This window comes from Oreochromis niloticus, linkage group LG8 (genome assembly GCF_001858045.2).
Source record: "Oreochromis niloticus isolate F11D_XX linkage group LG8, O_niloticus_UMD_NMBU, whole genome shotgun sequence".
Taxonomy (NCBI): domain Eukaryota; kingdom Metazoa; phylum Chordata; class Actinopteri; order Cichliformes; family Cichlidae; genus Oreochromis; species Oreochromis niloticus.
The window spans coordinates 23,671,713-23,689,851 of record NC_031973.2 but is presented as its reverse complement, the minus strand read 5'-3'; the positions used below and the strand labels follow the sequence as shown (position 1 = coordinate 23,689,851).

At 38.0% G+C, this 18,139-nt stretch overlaps 1 protein-coding gene across 2 annotated transcripts in view; it reads left to right on the top strand.

The window, feature by feature from the left end:
• slc39a11 (solute carrier family 39, member 11) overlaps positions 1–18,139 on the top strand; it is a 161,856-nt gene that overhangs the window by 101,802 nt on the left and 41,915 nt on the right. The window contains exon 5 of one of the 2 annotated variants that reach the window (XM_005447999.2): positions 584–704. In XM_005447999.2, coding sequence (XP_005448056.1) covers positions 584–704 — 121 coding nt within the window. Of the gene's footprint in view, positions 1–583; positions 726–18,139 lie in introns of both variants that reach the window. The other variant, XM_003438683.3, reaches the window with a different exon arrangement.

Genomic DNA, 18,139 nt, shown 5'->3' with positions numbered 1-18,139 from the left:
CTATGTAATCTAAAGTTTAACTACCCTTTTATTCACTTGTCTCCAACCAAAGCTGAGATGTATGCTAATTTTGAGCTTGAACAGTGGTTTAATTGGAATTGCTTCCCTTTCCAACAACAGTGTGACATTTTCTATATCATTTTCAGACACAGCATTCACTGGACTTTAATCAGAGTAGAAAAACATGTCAGCTCTTTGTCAACAATGTGAAGCGATGCACTAGACAGAGTGCTAACAAGCATTTTAAGTGACAATGCCCTAAAAGATGGTCCTGCGATTTTATATACAATTCATTTTTAATCAGGTATGGCAAATATATTTAGAAAACATGCATCTCTAAAACCTCACTGAAATCAGAAATACTAATGAAAATGTTTTGGTGATGCTAAGAAAGTTCATCTACAGCTCACTGAACACGGAGTCACTTAATATGCACTGCATTTCTGCATAATTCATTCTATTTCTCAACTTTGCAAAACATTCTAAACTCAAATATATACAGACATTCACAGCTCTAGGCTAATCAATAACCAAAGCTAAAACCAAAACAACCTAAGTCTCTGTCTTTTTCTGTCATCTTCAGGGTGTTGGTACGGACCCCCACAGTGCCTTGGCTCTGCCCTCTGACTCCAAGTGGCACAAAGAAAAAGCAGAGGATCCCCCGTTCCAGTTCCTGGACTCTGGTGATATGACCATCAGCATAGGTAGAGCTGGACCTCTCTCAGGCAAGCCTCCCTTCATATACCCACATCAGCTGTTTTTTGGGCTGCAGTTCTTTGTAGCTGCAACCTTTGTAGTCTCTTTTTTTTTTCAAATGCATGATTTTGTTGCAGTTGCAAAAAGAGGTTCAGGCATTAGAAAGCAAAATTGAGAGAGAGGAAAAAGAATTGCATTTGGTTGGCTGTCTGAAACCTCACCTGGCGCTTCTATGATGGCTATCTGTTTGCTGTCCTGTTTTTTCTGTTTCTCTTTTTCTACCTGCCTTATCTCACCACCTGTAATCCTCACTGGGTGCTCTTGTGACTTTGAATGGTGTTTTCATCTTGACAGCTCTTGGGAAATTATCCTTGGCTGCAACACTAAACCTTCCTTTAAGCAATCATCTTTTCGAATGCTATTCCCTTATAACGTAATGTCCTACATGCTAATTGTAAATTGTCACACTTGTCTGAATCGGTTTATAATGGGTAGGGTGTGCTGTAATTAACATTAATTATAATTTCCAACGTGCAAGACAGAAACAAGTCTAATTTTGTACTGTTTTGCAGAAAACATGAGTAAGAAACATGTTCTAACATATCAAAGTAATATTATAGCAACTGAGCAGTGACACCCCACATATACAACTACCTAACAAAGGTAGAAAATTAATGAGCAAATAAATGCAGCAAAAACATAACATAAAATACCAAACATAAATGCTGGCCTTACTTGGAAGGAAAATAGACTCTCTGATATGGTTTAGTCACACTTTTTTGCTGTTAGGTTAGAGCAAACACCTGGTCATCCAGAGGTGAACGCACAACAGCCTCAACCTCTGGTGAATCGCTTTCAATTTAAAGATGATTGCATAGGTCGTCTGGTGGAGGCACCCTGGTCCTGGCTGGATTCTCAATGTAGGTGATTAATGTCTGTGTATTTAGATATACTGGCTTTGTATAACATTTGTTACATGTACTTACCTATTGAGTTCTTACTAGGATAATACAACAGTACTCACATTGCTTGTTTATGCTGTGCCGACTGTGCTCAGAGCAGCTGGTTTGTTGCGTTTGTGGCACGCTAAACATGCGTCTTGCCTTCAGGGAAACTGCATTGGTACTGTTTTTGGTAATGGTAATAGTTTCGATAAATTAGCTTTTCATTCACGTGTTATGTTCTGTTTATTCCTGCACAGAAAAGCTGTTAACTGTCGGTCTGCGTTCTTATGAATTCTAAGCACAGCAGGGGCTCTGGCTGAATCATACACATTGTTGATTTCGAACCAGACTACCAGAGCAAATGGTGAAAATGAAATTCTTATGAGCAATAGAGAGTCATGCTGCTAATTATAAGCCTTGTGTAGTTAGTTTTCTTTGGTGTCACAATGAACCCAATTAAGAAATAAATCTTCATCAGCACTATTTGTCAAGACTGTAACTCATGGAAAGTAATGGTCAGGCACAGGAAGGAAGAAAACAAGGACTTTTTAAAAATCCTAATTATACCCAAAGTGTTGATGCTGCATTTCATTGACTTTTTAAGAGGTATTGAGTGCAAAACCTCCTGTCATTTATCATAGATCACTTCTTCTACAAAGGTTTTTGCGGTTTTTTTCTAAATCCTGAATTACTTGTACCCTTAAAAAAATAATGTTTGTTTTCGGCATACAGTCAAACCAGCATAGAGACAGCCTGAAAAGAAGGGTCTCTCTGCTTGAGTTATTTAGTCAGATTTTGATTGACAGCTTTTTTGCCAGCTCAAACAACCCAAATCAAAAGGGAAAACACAGCAGAGTTTGATTGAACTGGACCAAAACGTCTAGGTATCCTGAGTATGAGTATAGGAAACAGAAAAATACCTTCCTTCCATGCAATACAATGTAACCCAAAGGGCCTGACTCATTAATATGTAACGTTTTTATTTATTTATAAGATTGAAAAAGAAATTCTAAAATAGGCAAAGTTACATTAACATAAGAATTCAACAACTTGTCAGATAAAGATAAAAAATATGTTTCTAATGAGGGAGGTCTGGTGCCAATTTTAAATTCCCCAGGATAGGATGATTATTTAAAGCTGGGTTCTTCTTTTTCCAGCCCCTCTCTGACACTCATCTAATAAGGGTTGAATCTGAAAAGAAAACAAAAATCTGGGATTTTCTTAGGGTAGCACAAACTTAGCACCTCATTTTAATTGCATGCCAACAAATCTAGCGGACTAATTAACAAGACAACAAAAATGGCAGTGCCAAAAGGCGTTGATTAAACAAAAAAACATTATTTCAAACTCTGAGACAGTTTTTATGGAATATTAAGTTGTGGCAGTAACCTGCATGTGCTTGCTTTAGTGCTATAGTCTTGTAAAATACAAAGCAGCATACGCTTTTTAGAGCACATATTTTGACCTGTGACTGCACCAGAACTATAGGTACTACAAAAACAAGTGCCACCTCAGTGGGTCACCATTAGCATTGGCTGGTCTTTGAAAATTAAACAGTGCAGCCTGTATTCTTATTCATTACCACACTGTCTTCCCTGCTGACATAAAACTTTGGGAAGTTTGTTCATGCTACCAGGAACACTTTGACTACAACCTGGATGTTGCTGATTGATTGCAAAGTGCTTGGAAGACTGAGTTATTTTTTGAATTCATTCGTGTTTGCGTATGCTCCTGTGAGTCACTTTCTGACTCACTCACTCCTCTTTATTTCCGTTATTGTCACAGTGACCTCCGTGTTATTCAGTTGATGGGTTTTTTTTTAAAGATAGAAATGCCTTTAGCATTTCTATACAGTGTAAAACATGTTTAGTTTTCACTGTTGTAAGGACAGCACCAAAATGGGTGCTAAACGTGTTAAGAGACAAAAAGTGACAAAAGTTATAAAACACTCAAAACTGACAGTGAATCCCTGCTTTAGTCGCCAAGTCCACCAAATAATAAATATATATTTCAAGCTACCTTCTGTATGGCTTATGGATCAGTTAGTTTCCCTCATGGCTTGCCTGAGGGCACTGAAGTCAGTCAGCCAATCCAGTAAACAGAAAGGAGCATAAGACCAGCCCCCTTAGGGATCAAAAGTGCTCTAAGTCACTGCAGGCTTGACGTGCTATTCAGGATGCAACATACCTAGTCTGCAGTAGAGAATTACAATTTCTTCGTATTTTGCTTCCAAGGACACAGACTTGTGTTAGTGAGCAGCAGGCTTTCTGAATGTCTTGCAAAGTTTTCTTTTGACAGTGACTGCCCTTTTTCCCACAAATTTTCCATGAATTGTTGAACATTTCTGAAGGATTTTTTAAACACTGACCTATGAATTATTCAAACATTGAAAACAGGCATCTTACTCAATCAGGTTTAAAGTATATCTTTAGGAGTTTGTTACTGCCATTCTATTTGCAATTAAATAAATATATTCTTTAATCGAATCTACAAAAATACCAATTATAACACAGTTTGACAGGCATAAAATATTTCTTTTACACCAACAAGGTATTCTTGAAGAGCTATTAGCTCAAACTTGGCATATCTCAGCATGCCGTCCACTGTGTACTTAAAATATTGAAGAAGTGGTAGAGGACAAAATAAAAAATGTCATGCCTAAAAAACTACAGAGGGTGAACTGTATATGAAAAGCAGAGACCTGACACAGGACCTGAGAGATGCATCAGGCCCTTCTGTTGATCCATCTGCTGTCTGCTGAAACATCATCAGAAACGGTCTTACTCAGTGGAAGGATGGCTGTCAAGAAGCTATTTTTAAGGAAGAATGACAGGGAGGAAAGGTAGACGTATGTTACATTACACAAGAACTAGACTGAGAATCAGTGTCAACAGGTTTGATGGAGGCATCAGGGCTGCAGCTAAAGATTTTGGTTTTCGACTAAACTGCCAATTTTTCTGCGATTAGTCGATTAGTCTACGATTATTTCAATAACTCTTATCGTTGCTTCCTATGGGCAAACCTCCTGTTATAGGCTCCAGTAGCTCATTTGCTCAAGTCTGCCCACCTGTGAATATCATTCTGTTGTCTCACCCCACAACAAGTTAAATTCATTAAGAAAAACCAGGAGACAGTGTAGCTACTCCTGTTTAATGGTTAACTATCACATTTCACAAACGGTGCTCGCTTAGTAAGCGTCATCCTGAGAAGTTTCCGACGGGTAAGCCAACATAGACATTACTGTACAAATATTACCATAAACAATGTATCAACACGGCGCACTAACTTAACTCTCTAAAACTGACCCACGCTGAGGTGACATCACAGCTCCAGGGTGCCGGCGTTTTACATTTTTATCATGGAATCTCTGCTTTTGCACAGTCTGCATTTAACTTTGTTTGTTTTCTGTGAAATACTTTCACATTTTTTAAAATTTCCGTTCCCATTGCCTTCCGTCCTCCTGTTTTGCTGTTCGTGCTACATTCTTCTTTGTTAGTATTGAATGCAGTCTCAGCAGATGAAAAGTACCATTACATTTTTATCCACCATACAATACCAGCTGGAAAGCATCTGTCATATTGATATTGATCCCAAACACACTGCCAAAAAAGAATTCCTGGAAAAACACACAATGGGGACACTGCCAGTCATGGATTGACCTCCCCAAAACCATAACAAAGATGCTTCAAAGATCATGATGAAAAAGACAAAAAAACCTGCCAGCATCCAAAGAAAAGCTTTGAAATGAAGTCTGTAGAATTATTCCTGAAGACTGTTGAAATAAATTACATAAAGCTTGCCTAAGAGAGTTCAGGCTGTGTTGAAGAATAGCGGTGATCCTGCCAAATGGTGATTTTCAAGTTCTTTAGAATGTTTCTGCCTTGCATACTATGCTTTGGGTGTTTCAATAAATTGCTGTACTTAATTCCCATTTTTCTAGCAAAATGTAAAGAAACTGCAGAATTGCCCAGTACTAGTATTTCACAACAGATCAAAAGAGTAACCATGTTTTAGTCACAGCACAGCAGCATTAATATCAGAATCCCTGTCTTCCTGCATAGTACAACAGCTGCAGAAGCGAAGATGATTGTAGCCTCTGGGCTCCTGGTGTCATTATAGGTTCAAATCTAAAGGCTTCTTTTGCATTATATTCAAGGCCGCTGAGTCTTCTTTAATACTGCCTATGATATTAACCTTAATCTGGGCTTCACCTTAATGGGGTTAGGAGCGGAGGAAGGTGTAAATGCTGTAGATATCAGCAAATGCTTCTGCAAGCAAGCTGTACAAAAGATGATTGACAGCTTTTTTCTTTTATACTTTAGACACCGCTCAAGGTTAGATGTCTAGAGTAAAAGTGCGTTCAACTCCAAAAAAGTTTCAAAGACATTTAGGGTGCCCGGTTTTAAAGATTTTCAAAAGGTTCTAGTTTATGTCTATTGAAAGATTGACCTTGTCAGGCTTTGCTTTTATTTATGATTCTTTTACAGACAAAAGCTATTGAAAAATGTCTCTTTAGGTTCATGTGTAGAAACTCATGTTTAAGCTATAGTCAATATTTTATTTTAGCATTACATGCGTGCTCTCACTCAATGCTTCCTTTATCTTTCAGTGTCCTTTAGTGATCTGATGATTGGTGTTGGGCTCTCTTTTTTTGGGGACCTCTTTTTTTTTTTTATTTCTTGACTAATTTATGGATATTTCCTCTTGGTTTGGGCTTTATCTTTATTTGAAATCTTACCTTTTGACTCAAAGTTCTTTCTTGGAAGCAGTTGTTGTTGTCCTGTTAGTCATCACAGAAGATGAACAAACCAAAAGCTCATTCGAGTCCTTTAGATGTGTGGTATATGAATGTGGATGGTATGCATTACATGTTTTTCTTTATTCTAATCTCCCAAGCAGGTTGATAGCTGCTTGGAAGTATAATTATGCTTCATTTCCATTGCTGAGATGGACATCTGTTCAGAGGTGGGAATTAATCTTCTATTTTTAGAGAAGAACTTTTAAAAAAAACTCCTCCAAAGAACAATTAAGCACAACACAGCACAACACCAGACATTTAAATTTGCATTTCAAAAACATGCTAATTATTCCTAAAGAGTAGCATAGCCACATGATTCATGAATTTGAAGTACTGTCTTTGCCAGTAGTCACTTCTGGTATTTATTTTCTGTATGACTTCATAAGTTTCTTACATCGTTCTTTACAGGATTGGTTGAGTTGATTGAGTTATGTTTTCATTTATGCACAGCTCCCTAAAATACCACCACATTATTTCAGTGAGGCTGAGGTCTGGATTCAGTCCAAAACTTTGATTCCTTTATTTATTTCAGCCATTTTTTATAGATTTGCTGCTGACACCACTATCACTGGTGCTTGGTTTTTGCTAATATGGTGCTGTGCATTATGGTCAGTCATTTCTCATATGTCCAGAGGACATTGTTCCAGAAGTCGTGTGATTTGCTCAAATGCAGCTTTTAAATTTTAGCCATGCTGCAGTAATGTTTTTAGAGAGGCTATCTTCTGGAAACCCTTCCATACAAGCCACACTTGTCAGTCTTGTTCTAATGGTGCTGTTACAAACTTTAACATTTAACATCCTCCTGAATGGAGGCCTATTGACCTCGGAGTGAATTTGCTGGGACTTCCACTTCTGAAAAGATTGTGGCATTGTATTACCACACATCTGAATACTCCAGACCAGAGGTAGTCCTGTAGACATACTTCCTGATGAGTTAATCAAATAGCAGCATCTGTCTGCTACCTTTTTAATACCCACGGACGCAGCAAGGATTTACTGCAAATAGTCTGCAAGGTGAAAACTTTCTTTTTCACATAATTGTGGGCATCTGCCAATATCAGTCTATTGGCAGTCTTGTCAACAAAGATCTTATTTATAGATATATATATTTATAGATAATAGTTCATTTTTTAAAAATCTGTTGTGCCACATGAATTTTACATTGGTTCATCGTAAAGGACTGAATGAATCAAGACCTTCAGTGAATTCAACCTTGTCAAAATTCAAAGACCATACCTGATGTTTGCAGTCTCCCTTTGGAGATTATCTTCTCCTGCAACTTTCTTAGGATTCCTGTTCTGCCAAGGAGAGCAAAGATCAATTTCTGTTTCAAACTGAGCCAGCCTTCATGTCAGAGAACATCACTGGGGATTAGAGCTGGGTCTCCAGCTACAACATCGTGAGTAAACAGGAGTTCAGGCAGTTATTCCACAATTTCTAACCCCAGAGAAGTGCAGGAGCATGCAACATAATTTCATTGCCCAGTACAGTACAGTTACACTGTAACAATATCAGGCATATGAGGGAGAATGTTCAATCAAAACAGCCTGGTTTTGCTGTCAAATTTTGTGGTCACAAAAACAAAAACAACATCGTTGCTCACCACCTACTATTTTGCCAGACACTGAACATTGTGAACATTCGTACACATGCACAAAACCAAAAAATATAGAATGCGTAAAATTATTTTAAGCATTGCTATCATTCCACAATATCAGTATGCAAACAGGCTACAGAGCACTGCTGCAGAAATCCCAGAGATGAGATAAAGGGTAAACAGTAAACCTGCAGTATAATTAATGACTGGATTAATTAAGGAAGTAGATGCAAATGTGCAGAGACACGGAGAAGATCAACTGATTAATGGTTGGGAGTGGCTGAAGTGACAGAAGATTTAGTGAATGGAATAAAACAAGGCAAAGAAGAATGAATGAACTTGTAAAGCATAGCAGAGTGTGGAACATTTTGTTGTTGGTGTCATTTGATCCAGTATTGTAAATCACTTGGATTAGAAACTGAATCATTGACCATCTCTCTAAGGTTTTTAGTTTTGTTTGAGATATCATTGTTTAATGTGTGCAGTGGTTTACAAGTGTGTATAATAAAGAAAGGGAACGTGTGCTATGAATAGATATGTGTAATGTGAGTTAGGGCAGCTCGATTATGGCAAAAATGATAATCACGATTATTTTCACTGAAATTGAGATCTCGATTATTTGACTATATTTATTTAACAGTAACAATGTATTGAATAATGGCTTTAAAGATGTCAAAAAATAATATAAAATAGTGTGCAAATACTGATAACAGTGCAAATGTTTGCAATATAAAAAATAAATGAAAATGTAAACATCTATGTTTAGTGAACTTCAAAATACTGCATAATACTGGTTGTTCACTGTGTTAACCTCCTAAGACCTGAACTCTTCCACGGCATGCATTTTTAATATCTCGTTGATATTTGGGCTGATTGGGACCTGGTGAATGTAAAAACAAAGAATTACCAGATTTTTTTTTTTTTTTACCTGATTTTTGTGTCTAAGAAAAATGAGAGCCACATATGAGGATATTCGTTAAAAATTTCGATATAGCAGTAGCAGTATAATGTCCTCGTACGTGGATATCAGGCCCTTCTAGAGCAAAATTGAGTATTTTGGTCTAAATAGCCCAAAATGTGATGTCCACATATGTGGACGCCAGGTCCTGGGAGGTTAATTGAGCAGTGGTCTTTGGCGAGGAAAAACATTACCGCGTTTGTTATCTCCTTGTGTCTCTGGGAGCTGGTGGGATATTTAGTCGCGTTGTACAGGGTAGCGTGAATGGAAGTCTGTGAGGATGAAGCAGGTGTTGTCAAGAGTTTTTCTCTATGTTCCTTCATTGTTTGATCGTATGTCACTTTGTGAGCGGTCTTCAAATGATTGAATAAATTTGTAGTGTTGCTCTGTGGTGCAGCTACGACACCGTAGCAAAGTTTACACACTATATCTACTTGATCCACGTCTGACTCCGCGAACCCATAATGTTTCCACACCACTGAAGTCGTTTCACCTCTCTTTTCAACCAACGGCATTCTTTCTTCAGCAGCCATTATCCTCTCCTCTCTAAATAACTTCTGCTTAGCTTCCCGAGCTTCCCTCGGGTCCTCTTAATTGTTGTGACGCGTGTTCGAAGCGCAGAGAGGTGCGCTCAATTTGCCACAGGGAGCAGCACGAGAGTAAAGCACGAGGGAGGTGCTAATAATCGGCTCAGTCATTTTTAATGATCGTTGAAAGCCCAGATCGTAATCTAGATTAAAATTCGATTAATTGAGCAGCCCTAATGTGAGTGCAAAAGAGCTAGTGGTGCTGGAGATGATGAGTCAGTCAACTTTTTAATAGTTCCACTTATGAGTTGATGTTGAGTTTGTCTAAATATTTTGTTCTTGAGCCAAGACAACTTAAAGAGAGAAGATTTGGCCATTTAGCATAATAGCTTTGCATTATTCAATAATTTAGGGTGGTTACACCTGCAGTGTTTAGTCTATTCTGTTTAAACTGCAGTTTGCACTGAGGTGTGGACCAAAACAATGACACCAAGACCCTTTGGAGGAGATGGTCTCAGTCTGGTTCTGCATACTTTAGAGCACTTTGTTTATGGTCTAAACATAATCTGACCCAGCTACCATGTGTATGCAGCTTTTTTGAGGTAAATGCCTTCCGATATGCAGGCTTTGCATTCTGGGATGCAGCAGGGTACCATAGGTGTGCAGAGTACACAAACTATAATCTGTCCAGTCTACCCTTGATCTACCTCAGGGATTCCTTTCTGTAGGACATGCCGTCAGCTCACCCAGTAGACATTCCAATTCAGATGCCGAAACCACCTCAACAGCCTCCTTTTCATGTGGAGGACTAGCAGCTCTTGAGTGGATGAACTCTTCATTGCATCTCTTAGGGAGAGGCCAGCCACCCTTCAGAGAAAGCTAATTTCTGCCTTGTATCTAGGATCTTGTTCTTTGGGTCACTATTCCAAGCTCAAAGGTGAGGGTAGGGATGTAGATCGGCTGATAAATTGACAGCTCTGCTTTTATGCTCAGCTTTTTCTTCACAACGATACACCAGCACAGTGTTCACATCAACTAAGATGTTAAAATGGCATAAAATAAGGTTTAATGCCTTTATACTGGGCGTTGGTACAGCCTCTCAGTTCATCTTGTGTCTGAAACAAGACTTTTTGGTTTCTCTTAATTTGAGGCTACCCTCCCTTTATGCCAGCTTTGTTCTTATAGGCTGCCCAGTTGCAAGGTGTGTTGGGCTGCTGGAACTTTCCAGCCAAGGCCCCATCCTTGGCCATATTAGAAATTTCCACTTTTACTTACATCATAAGGAGCTTTACCTTTTTTTCCCAAGGAGTAAAACCTCCATCCATGCTGGATAAAACATTTATCATCTTGAAAAATATGAAGAGATTGATGACATTTATTGTGTAATTACTATTCAATAAAAGTGCCATGCAGAAGCAAGACATTGGCTTGCTTACTAATTCTTTTGATAAACAGTAGTGAATGATGGTGTCCCTACTTTAGCATACTTCAGGTAGAACAGTGTTTTCTAAAATGTAGTTGACACAGTTGATACATTTGACACATCACACAAAAATCTGTGACAATAGCACAGGAAAGAAACTGATGGCAGCTGGATTCATTGAGCTATTTGAAATATTCATACCAATGCCACACCTGTGGCCATGAATACCGAATCTTTGGTACAATTTTGATTGATCATGTTTTGTTTCTTGGTTACAACAGAATGAGCCAATCTTTCGCTCTACTAGCTTTAGTAGATGCATTTCTCCAACTGCACAAGTGCTGAAACATGTTTAATAGATCAGTTCCCTGCCTCCTGCTGCTCTCCAGGCATTTGAAGTGGCAAAAAGCCCTTGGTAAGCATGTTTCGATTCAAAGATGCATGTATTCACACATACACACGCGTACACAAAACTATTCCAGTTCTTTCTCATGCTTAATGCATAGCATCCTAAATAATTCAGTTGAGATTGGGAGGAATCAAAGTGTGCCTCTATTTTTTTAGTACTTCAGTTATAACTTTTAGATTTACTTTGAAATGACAAATGGGATTACGTGTGAATTCTTCAGAACACATTATGCTGCAGGTTCCAGAATGGTATGGTTGTAGTTGTCAGTAATTGATGTCTTTCGTTTAGAAAAAAACATTTAATGAAATACAGACCTTAGGTTATGTTATTTGTAGCTTTTGCCCAATCTCTTATAATGAGGGGCAGTGATGCCATAGTTGTGATCAAAGGGAAATCTTAATGTGTACTGCAGCCACATCATACACCTGTGCTTGAAATGCAGTACCCTTTACTGAATTCTCATGAATAAAAAAAGAAAATCCTGTCTGACCTTGTGTCTCTAATCGTTATAATAAGGTTTATTTAAAGAACTTATCAGTCAGCCATAATGAAATGCTCAGCAAAGCAGATATTAAGATAAGAGACAGAGTTAAAAATACATTTTTAAACATTTATAATTGAAAGCAGACCAAAATAAATCAATAAATAAGAGTTTTAAGAAAACCTTATGACAAAAGTGATTTATCTTTCATCGGAAGAAACTTCGGAGAAGTTTCAATGTTTGACTTCAATTATTGCATAATAGCATAATTGCATAATCTCTGACAGAAAAAGATCAATAATCTGTTATTTGTTTTTAGTGTGGGACACTAATATCAGAGTTGACATCAGACTGGTACCTAACTAGTATTAAAGAAGTACCAAGTACTTAAGATGCAGTTGAATATAATTGCATGACAATTGGAGTCTCTCAGACAATTCTTGCTCTTATGGCTCAAGGATATAACTATTATATTTGTGCCACTTTGGCTAAATGACTCTAAAATGGTCCATGGGGTAAATAGTGCATATGGACCAAATATCACAAAAAAACATGAATGCCACGTTTAGGGAAGCTTGGGCAAAATCAATAACAGTTAAGTTGGGAATAAACCAAAAAGGTTTGGATTCATATCCAACATATGTAGCCCAGTCTTCTTAAACTACATCCAAGCAACTTTTAGCAAAGATTAGGTAAAATCAGTGCTAGTTATTCTGGGTTTGAACCTTAAGTGGCATACAAATGACTTAGCAAATATGGCCCAAGCATTGTTGAGCAGCCCTGGACCATTTTTTAAATTCAGTACAGATGTTAAAGGCTAAACTAAGTGTGCTAGATCTGTGTTTGAAAGGCCCAAAGTGTGCCAAGAAAATATCCCCAAACGATTACACCACTGCCTGAATTGCTGATATGAAGCGGGATGGTTCCATACTTTCAAGTTGTTTACCCTACCTCCTGAATGTTGTAGAAGAAATTGAGATATTGTCCAGTTTTGGAATTGCAGCCTTAGTTACCTATTCTTAGCTGACAGAGGTGATACCTGGTGTGGTCGTCTGCTGTTGGAGCCTATCAAGATTGGATGATCTTTTGCATCCCATGGTTGAGTTACCGTTGCCTTCTTATCAGCTCAAAACAGTCTGGTCACACTGTTCTCTCACCTCTAGCATCACTGAGGCATTTTCACCTAGAGAACTGTTGCTTAATGGATAGTTTTTCCTTTTTGGATCTTTCCCTTTAAACCCTAGAGATGGCGGTGCTCCATCTCATCCTAGACAGTCAACAGTTTCTGAAATTCATTTAAATCACCTTTCTTCTCTATTCAGATGCTTGGTTTGAACTTCAGCAGATTGTCTTAACCGTATCTATTTGTCTAAAGGCACTGAATTACTGCCAAGAGAACAGGTGTACCTAATAAAGTGAGTGCACATTATATAGTGTTACACCAATTGCATGTTAGCCAGTGTTTTGTAATCCAGTTTTCAATACTGTGGAACCATTTTCTGTCATAATGGATATAAATGTAGGTGTAGGTGTGACAAAATATTATTGAAATCCTTGTTATGGTGAGTTGGTTGATACCATAGCAGACTGAGGTTGCTCAGAGCAATGTACATTCAATTTTCTAGCTGATAAATATGGACAACATCCACCCACCAGCTGGTTATGTCTCTGTAAGTCCACTCAAACAATAGCACAAATTACTTTTAGAGCCCACTCACATAGAACTCTAATGTACAAGATACCACTGGTGCATAATAATAACTAAAACTTACATGTCAGCATAAAACATAAGAACTGGCAAAGATAAGTGTGCGCCCCCCCTAGAAGTGTACATTTCTTTTCCCGAGAGCTGTTATGGAAGTACTCTAAAAATTTCAGGTGCTCTAAATTCAAACAAACAACCTTGTGGGCAAAAGCTGCTCCTCTAATCTCATTGCTGCCGCTGAATTTCCTGCTGCTGTGTTTTGGCCCAGTTCATTTCTTTTGATGAGGGACACTAACGCTTCTTCGTCTTCTATTAAGCCTCAGAGGAAGGAATCAGGCAGGTTTTGGGAAGGTGATAGAGAAATGGATGTTCCCTGTAGAGGAAGACCAAAGGGGTAAACAGACAAATCTCAGACACTGAACTTAATGTACTGTTTCACCACATGTGCACCTCTCTTCCTGTATTATTTATTCTCATCTACCTCGGTTTTTCTTCCCTGCTCAGTGTTTCACACAGAGAGTTAAAAACCAAGAGCTTGTCCTGAACTTGTTTTCCTCCTCGTACTCCTGTTCTGCTGGACTGCGTCAATCCTGAGAAGTTTGGAGGGAACGCAAACTGCAGCAGTTAATTAGTTGAAGACATCTCTGTTAAATCTCTGCATGTCTTTATAGTTCCTCCATCTCAGCAGGGTTCTTAGCAGCCACTGAATCAGCATGCTGTCCAACATGAAAAAACATGTGCGTCCACAACAGGGTTTTTTTCTCTCACCAACTGGCTGATTGAGCTAAACTTTTCTCTGTTGTTTCTCTCTGAAGCAGCACAAATAAAGACAAATCTTCCTTCAGTTTCAACTTGTAATTAGTCTTTTTGACAAAAGAAGCATTGTTCGTAATAACCCTTGAGGTAAGATAAGCAACACATTCACACAGGTGCCTTCATAAAAATAACAAAAACCTTTCCAGCACATTTACCTGCATTCATCTTATGTACATGGCTTTTCTGTCTGCAGCCATCTCTATGCTTTTAATTATTTCTCCATTTTTATTACCTAAAAATCTTATAAATATCATTTTTGTACAGCTTACTGGTACATTATGACACCATGTTTGTTTGTAGTCCTTCCTCACTTGTTTTGATTGGCAATTACCGGAACAGGAAAGCAAATAAATAGCGGACAAGTCGTTGACATTTTAGGAAACTCGCACTGTATTGGGTCTGCAGCATATTGCCAATTAGTACCATTAAAATAATAAGTTGCAGGCAGTAAGGATGGGGAAAAAGATTATAGAAAGGTGAAGGTGAATTAATTGCAAGGGCACTCCATGGACCTGCACATGAAGAGTAGTTTTAATCAACGTAAGTAGTACAAAGCCTGTTTAAATAACTGTGCTGCATCAGGAGAAGCTCTGTCAAGTCTATGAAAATCACCCTAATAATATTAGTGCTTGAATATTAAATTTTAAATTACCTTCTATTAAAACACTTGTTATGCAACACTAAGTACAGCCTCACAGAGCTGCTAGCATGACTTTAAACTTGTGTAGTAATTTTCAATAGAGGCAGTGAAATAATCGTGTGCACATAAACTTGTATTCAGGAATTTTGGGAAGAACCTAAAATCATGAACTCCAGGTACACAAAATGCCACAAACAACTAGATGCTACATGGAAGTGTACTGAACATCAGATGCTTTTGTGGAACTGATAATACATCATATCAGCTATCCTTGAGCCTTTTCTGACCTTCTCTGACTAAGCGCTGGCCTAGGCAGAGGTTGAAGCAGACTGGAGTGATCTGGAACATTATTCTTACACCTTAGTTTATTAGTTAATGAATCAGACGGCAGGTTCGTGAAAAATACTGTCAAACAAGCACATTTTTCAAGTGCTGCAGCCTGGGGTAATTTCAAATGCAATGTTTCCAATGGCTCAACAAACAAACACACAAACTGGTCCAGAGGCTAAAACAAATGTGGGTGTATTCCACTGTGAGAAAAACAATAATGTGTGATAACTTCAGTCAGATGGAGAAAGATGTGAGAAAAGGAGGGCAGGAAAGGTAAGGAGGAAGTGACTTTTGATGACTTTTGGTTATTTAAAGCTTACATCTTCCTTTTCTTCTTCGGCTGATGCCTGTAAGAGTCACCACAGTGGATCATCTACCTCATCACACCCTGTCCTCTTATTTTGACATCCGTCCTCTGCATGTCTTCCTTCACTAATGTAAATCATCCAGTAAACCTTCTCTGTGAACTCTTCTCTTTCTCCCTGGCACTTCCATTAATCAACATTTTTTGTGTAATATATCCACTATCCCTCCTGTGCAAATGTCCAAACCATCTCAGTATTGTCTCTCTGTGTTCATCCTGGTCCCTGCAATTTAAAATCTTAACATCATCAACTACCTTCTGTCTTTTTGTCAGTACTACCATCTCCAAACCATACATTATTAGTACATTAGCTTGTGGCCCCCTCCATGTATGGGTTCTGCATCTGCATATGTTATAGCAATGACTGGAAACTGTGTGCTTAATAGGTAGCCAAAGTATGCTGATCGTGTCATGGTTTTCCATTACTGACTGTCTATTTCTCTGCTTACTTGTTGGCCTTGTCTACTCTGTGCCTTCTGAAACTGTTTGAAAACACAGCTACAATATAGGATTAGTGCTGGAAACAGAAACAGAGGCAGATGGACAATCAGTCTAGCAGGAATATACTATAGACGAAATCTTCTGAGGCACTGTTGGAAAATAACTCTAGATTAAATCTGGTTTGATGTTTACTATAGTCTCTGGGAACCACAAGCAACAAATACAGACAATGTGTTGTGTACTGTTGTGCTTGATTTTTTCTTCAGTTCTTAGTATTTTTATTACAATCTGCCTCATTTAAAGCCCCTATCCTAATTATGTTTATATGGTGGGCTCCTTGTGCCAGGAGCCAAGGTTTCTCCCTTACGCTGTTGTGGTTATTGATGATTTAAAATTCAAGGAATAAATACTGATTTTAGGTACGACTGATATAAATAAAAGCCACTTGGTGCAAGTAAAAGTGTAATAAAATAAGTTCACTCACCAAAGTGAAGCACAAACTGTTACAGTCCGTTTATTTTAACTCAAGTAATTAAAACACTATAAATGTAGCCAAGAGATTCAGTTCCACTGGCACACCTGTCAATAGAAGCAGGTACACCCTAACTTTAAGCCTTGTCACTATCCAAAATGTACCCACTGGATAATGAATGAGGGTATTACCAATGCACAATAGTATCACTTTTTTGTATCTGGCTGTAAACATGCTGTTAAAATGGACATTTTTAACATAGTTGTCTACATGGGCGGTTCCCTTTTGGATCTACCATCAAGAGGCCACTGTTGTTATTTTGTCAGTTTTTGGCGTTGGTTTCAGCTTTTTTAGCTCCTGAGTTTGCTGCTTGATCCTGATATCAACCCAAGAGAGTACACTTACATAGTATCCTAACCTAAGCATAGTCAGACAGGAACTGAATCCCCAATGGGATAATGGGACGTAATTCAAAATGCATTTAACTTGACCACAGCTGAAACACAACACAAAGCACTTGCTCTGCTGTAAGGCTGAAACTCAACCATTAGTCTTGACATACTAAATTTGAGAAATTGACAAAGTCCTTTAGCACAATTAAACATAATTCAGAATTTTCACCTGACTACCAAATCACACTACCTTTAAATGCTGAACTAGTCATTTTTTAAGCATTTGTTTCATTACTTATGAGGTTTAGAACCTAAACAGGTGGTATAACGTCAGGACAAACAAATTGTGATGGTAGATTAGAAAGGATAGAGTTCTCTATTCAAAGTGGCAATTATTTGGAAATCTCATTAATCTCAGACATAACCTCCCCACTTCAAAACGGTGACCATGTAAATGTCATCCTCGGGAGACCATTTACAAAATTCCATGGCAACCCATCAAATGAATATAATAGTGTCAACCTAACAGGCTTTCCACCTTATGAAAAGGAAAAATTCAGACTTGGCTTCATCTGTCCCCAGTGAAATACAGTGCCTAACAAGTTTATGAGAGCACCTCTCGGAAGAACAAGAAAACATAAATATTTTACCTATCTGTTAACCTAAAAACCTAAAACTGATATTGCTATTTATTGAGCAAATTGCAAATTTATATATGCAAATTTAAGCTGGCACACTGTCAGAAATAATATTAAACCACTGAAGCTATTTTTTCTGTTCAGGAAGTAAATAACTGTAATTTTTCAAATTATAGTTCTGTACTGAAATAATTTTGATTAAACAGCATGTGCATGCTGGTGGTTTACAGAAACATAAAAGATCATTTTGGTATTACCAATACTGTTAGTTAGGATAGCCCTGGCATAAACCTGACGTTGGATTTTGGTCTAACTAATTTGCTGAGCACTGTAGTTGTATAAGGTTTGTGCATCACAACAGCTTTGTTTTCTGCTCATTTGTCTCTTTATTGTTTATATTGCTCTACTGAAAGATGTGCTTTGTCCTCACAGTTTAACAAAAACAATTAGGTTGTTAAAGAGCTAAAAAATGGGTATATGTTAGATGGATTGCTGAAGTATCTCCAAG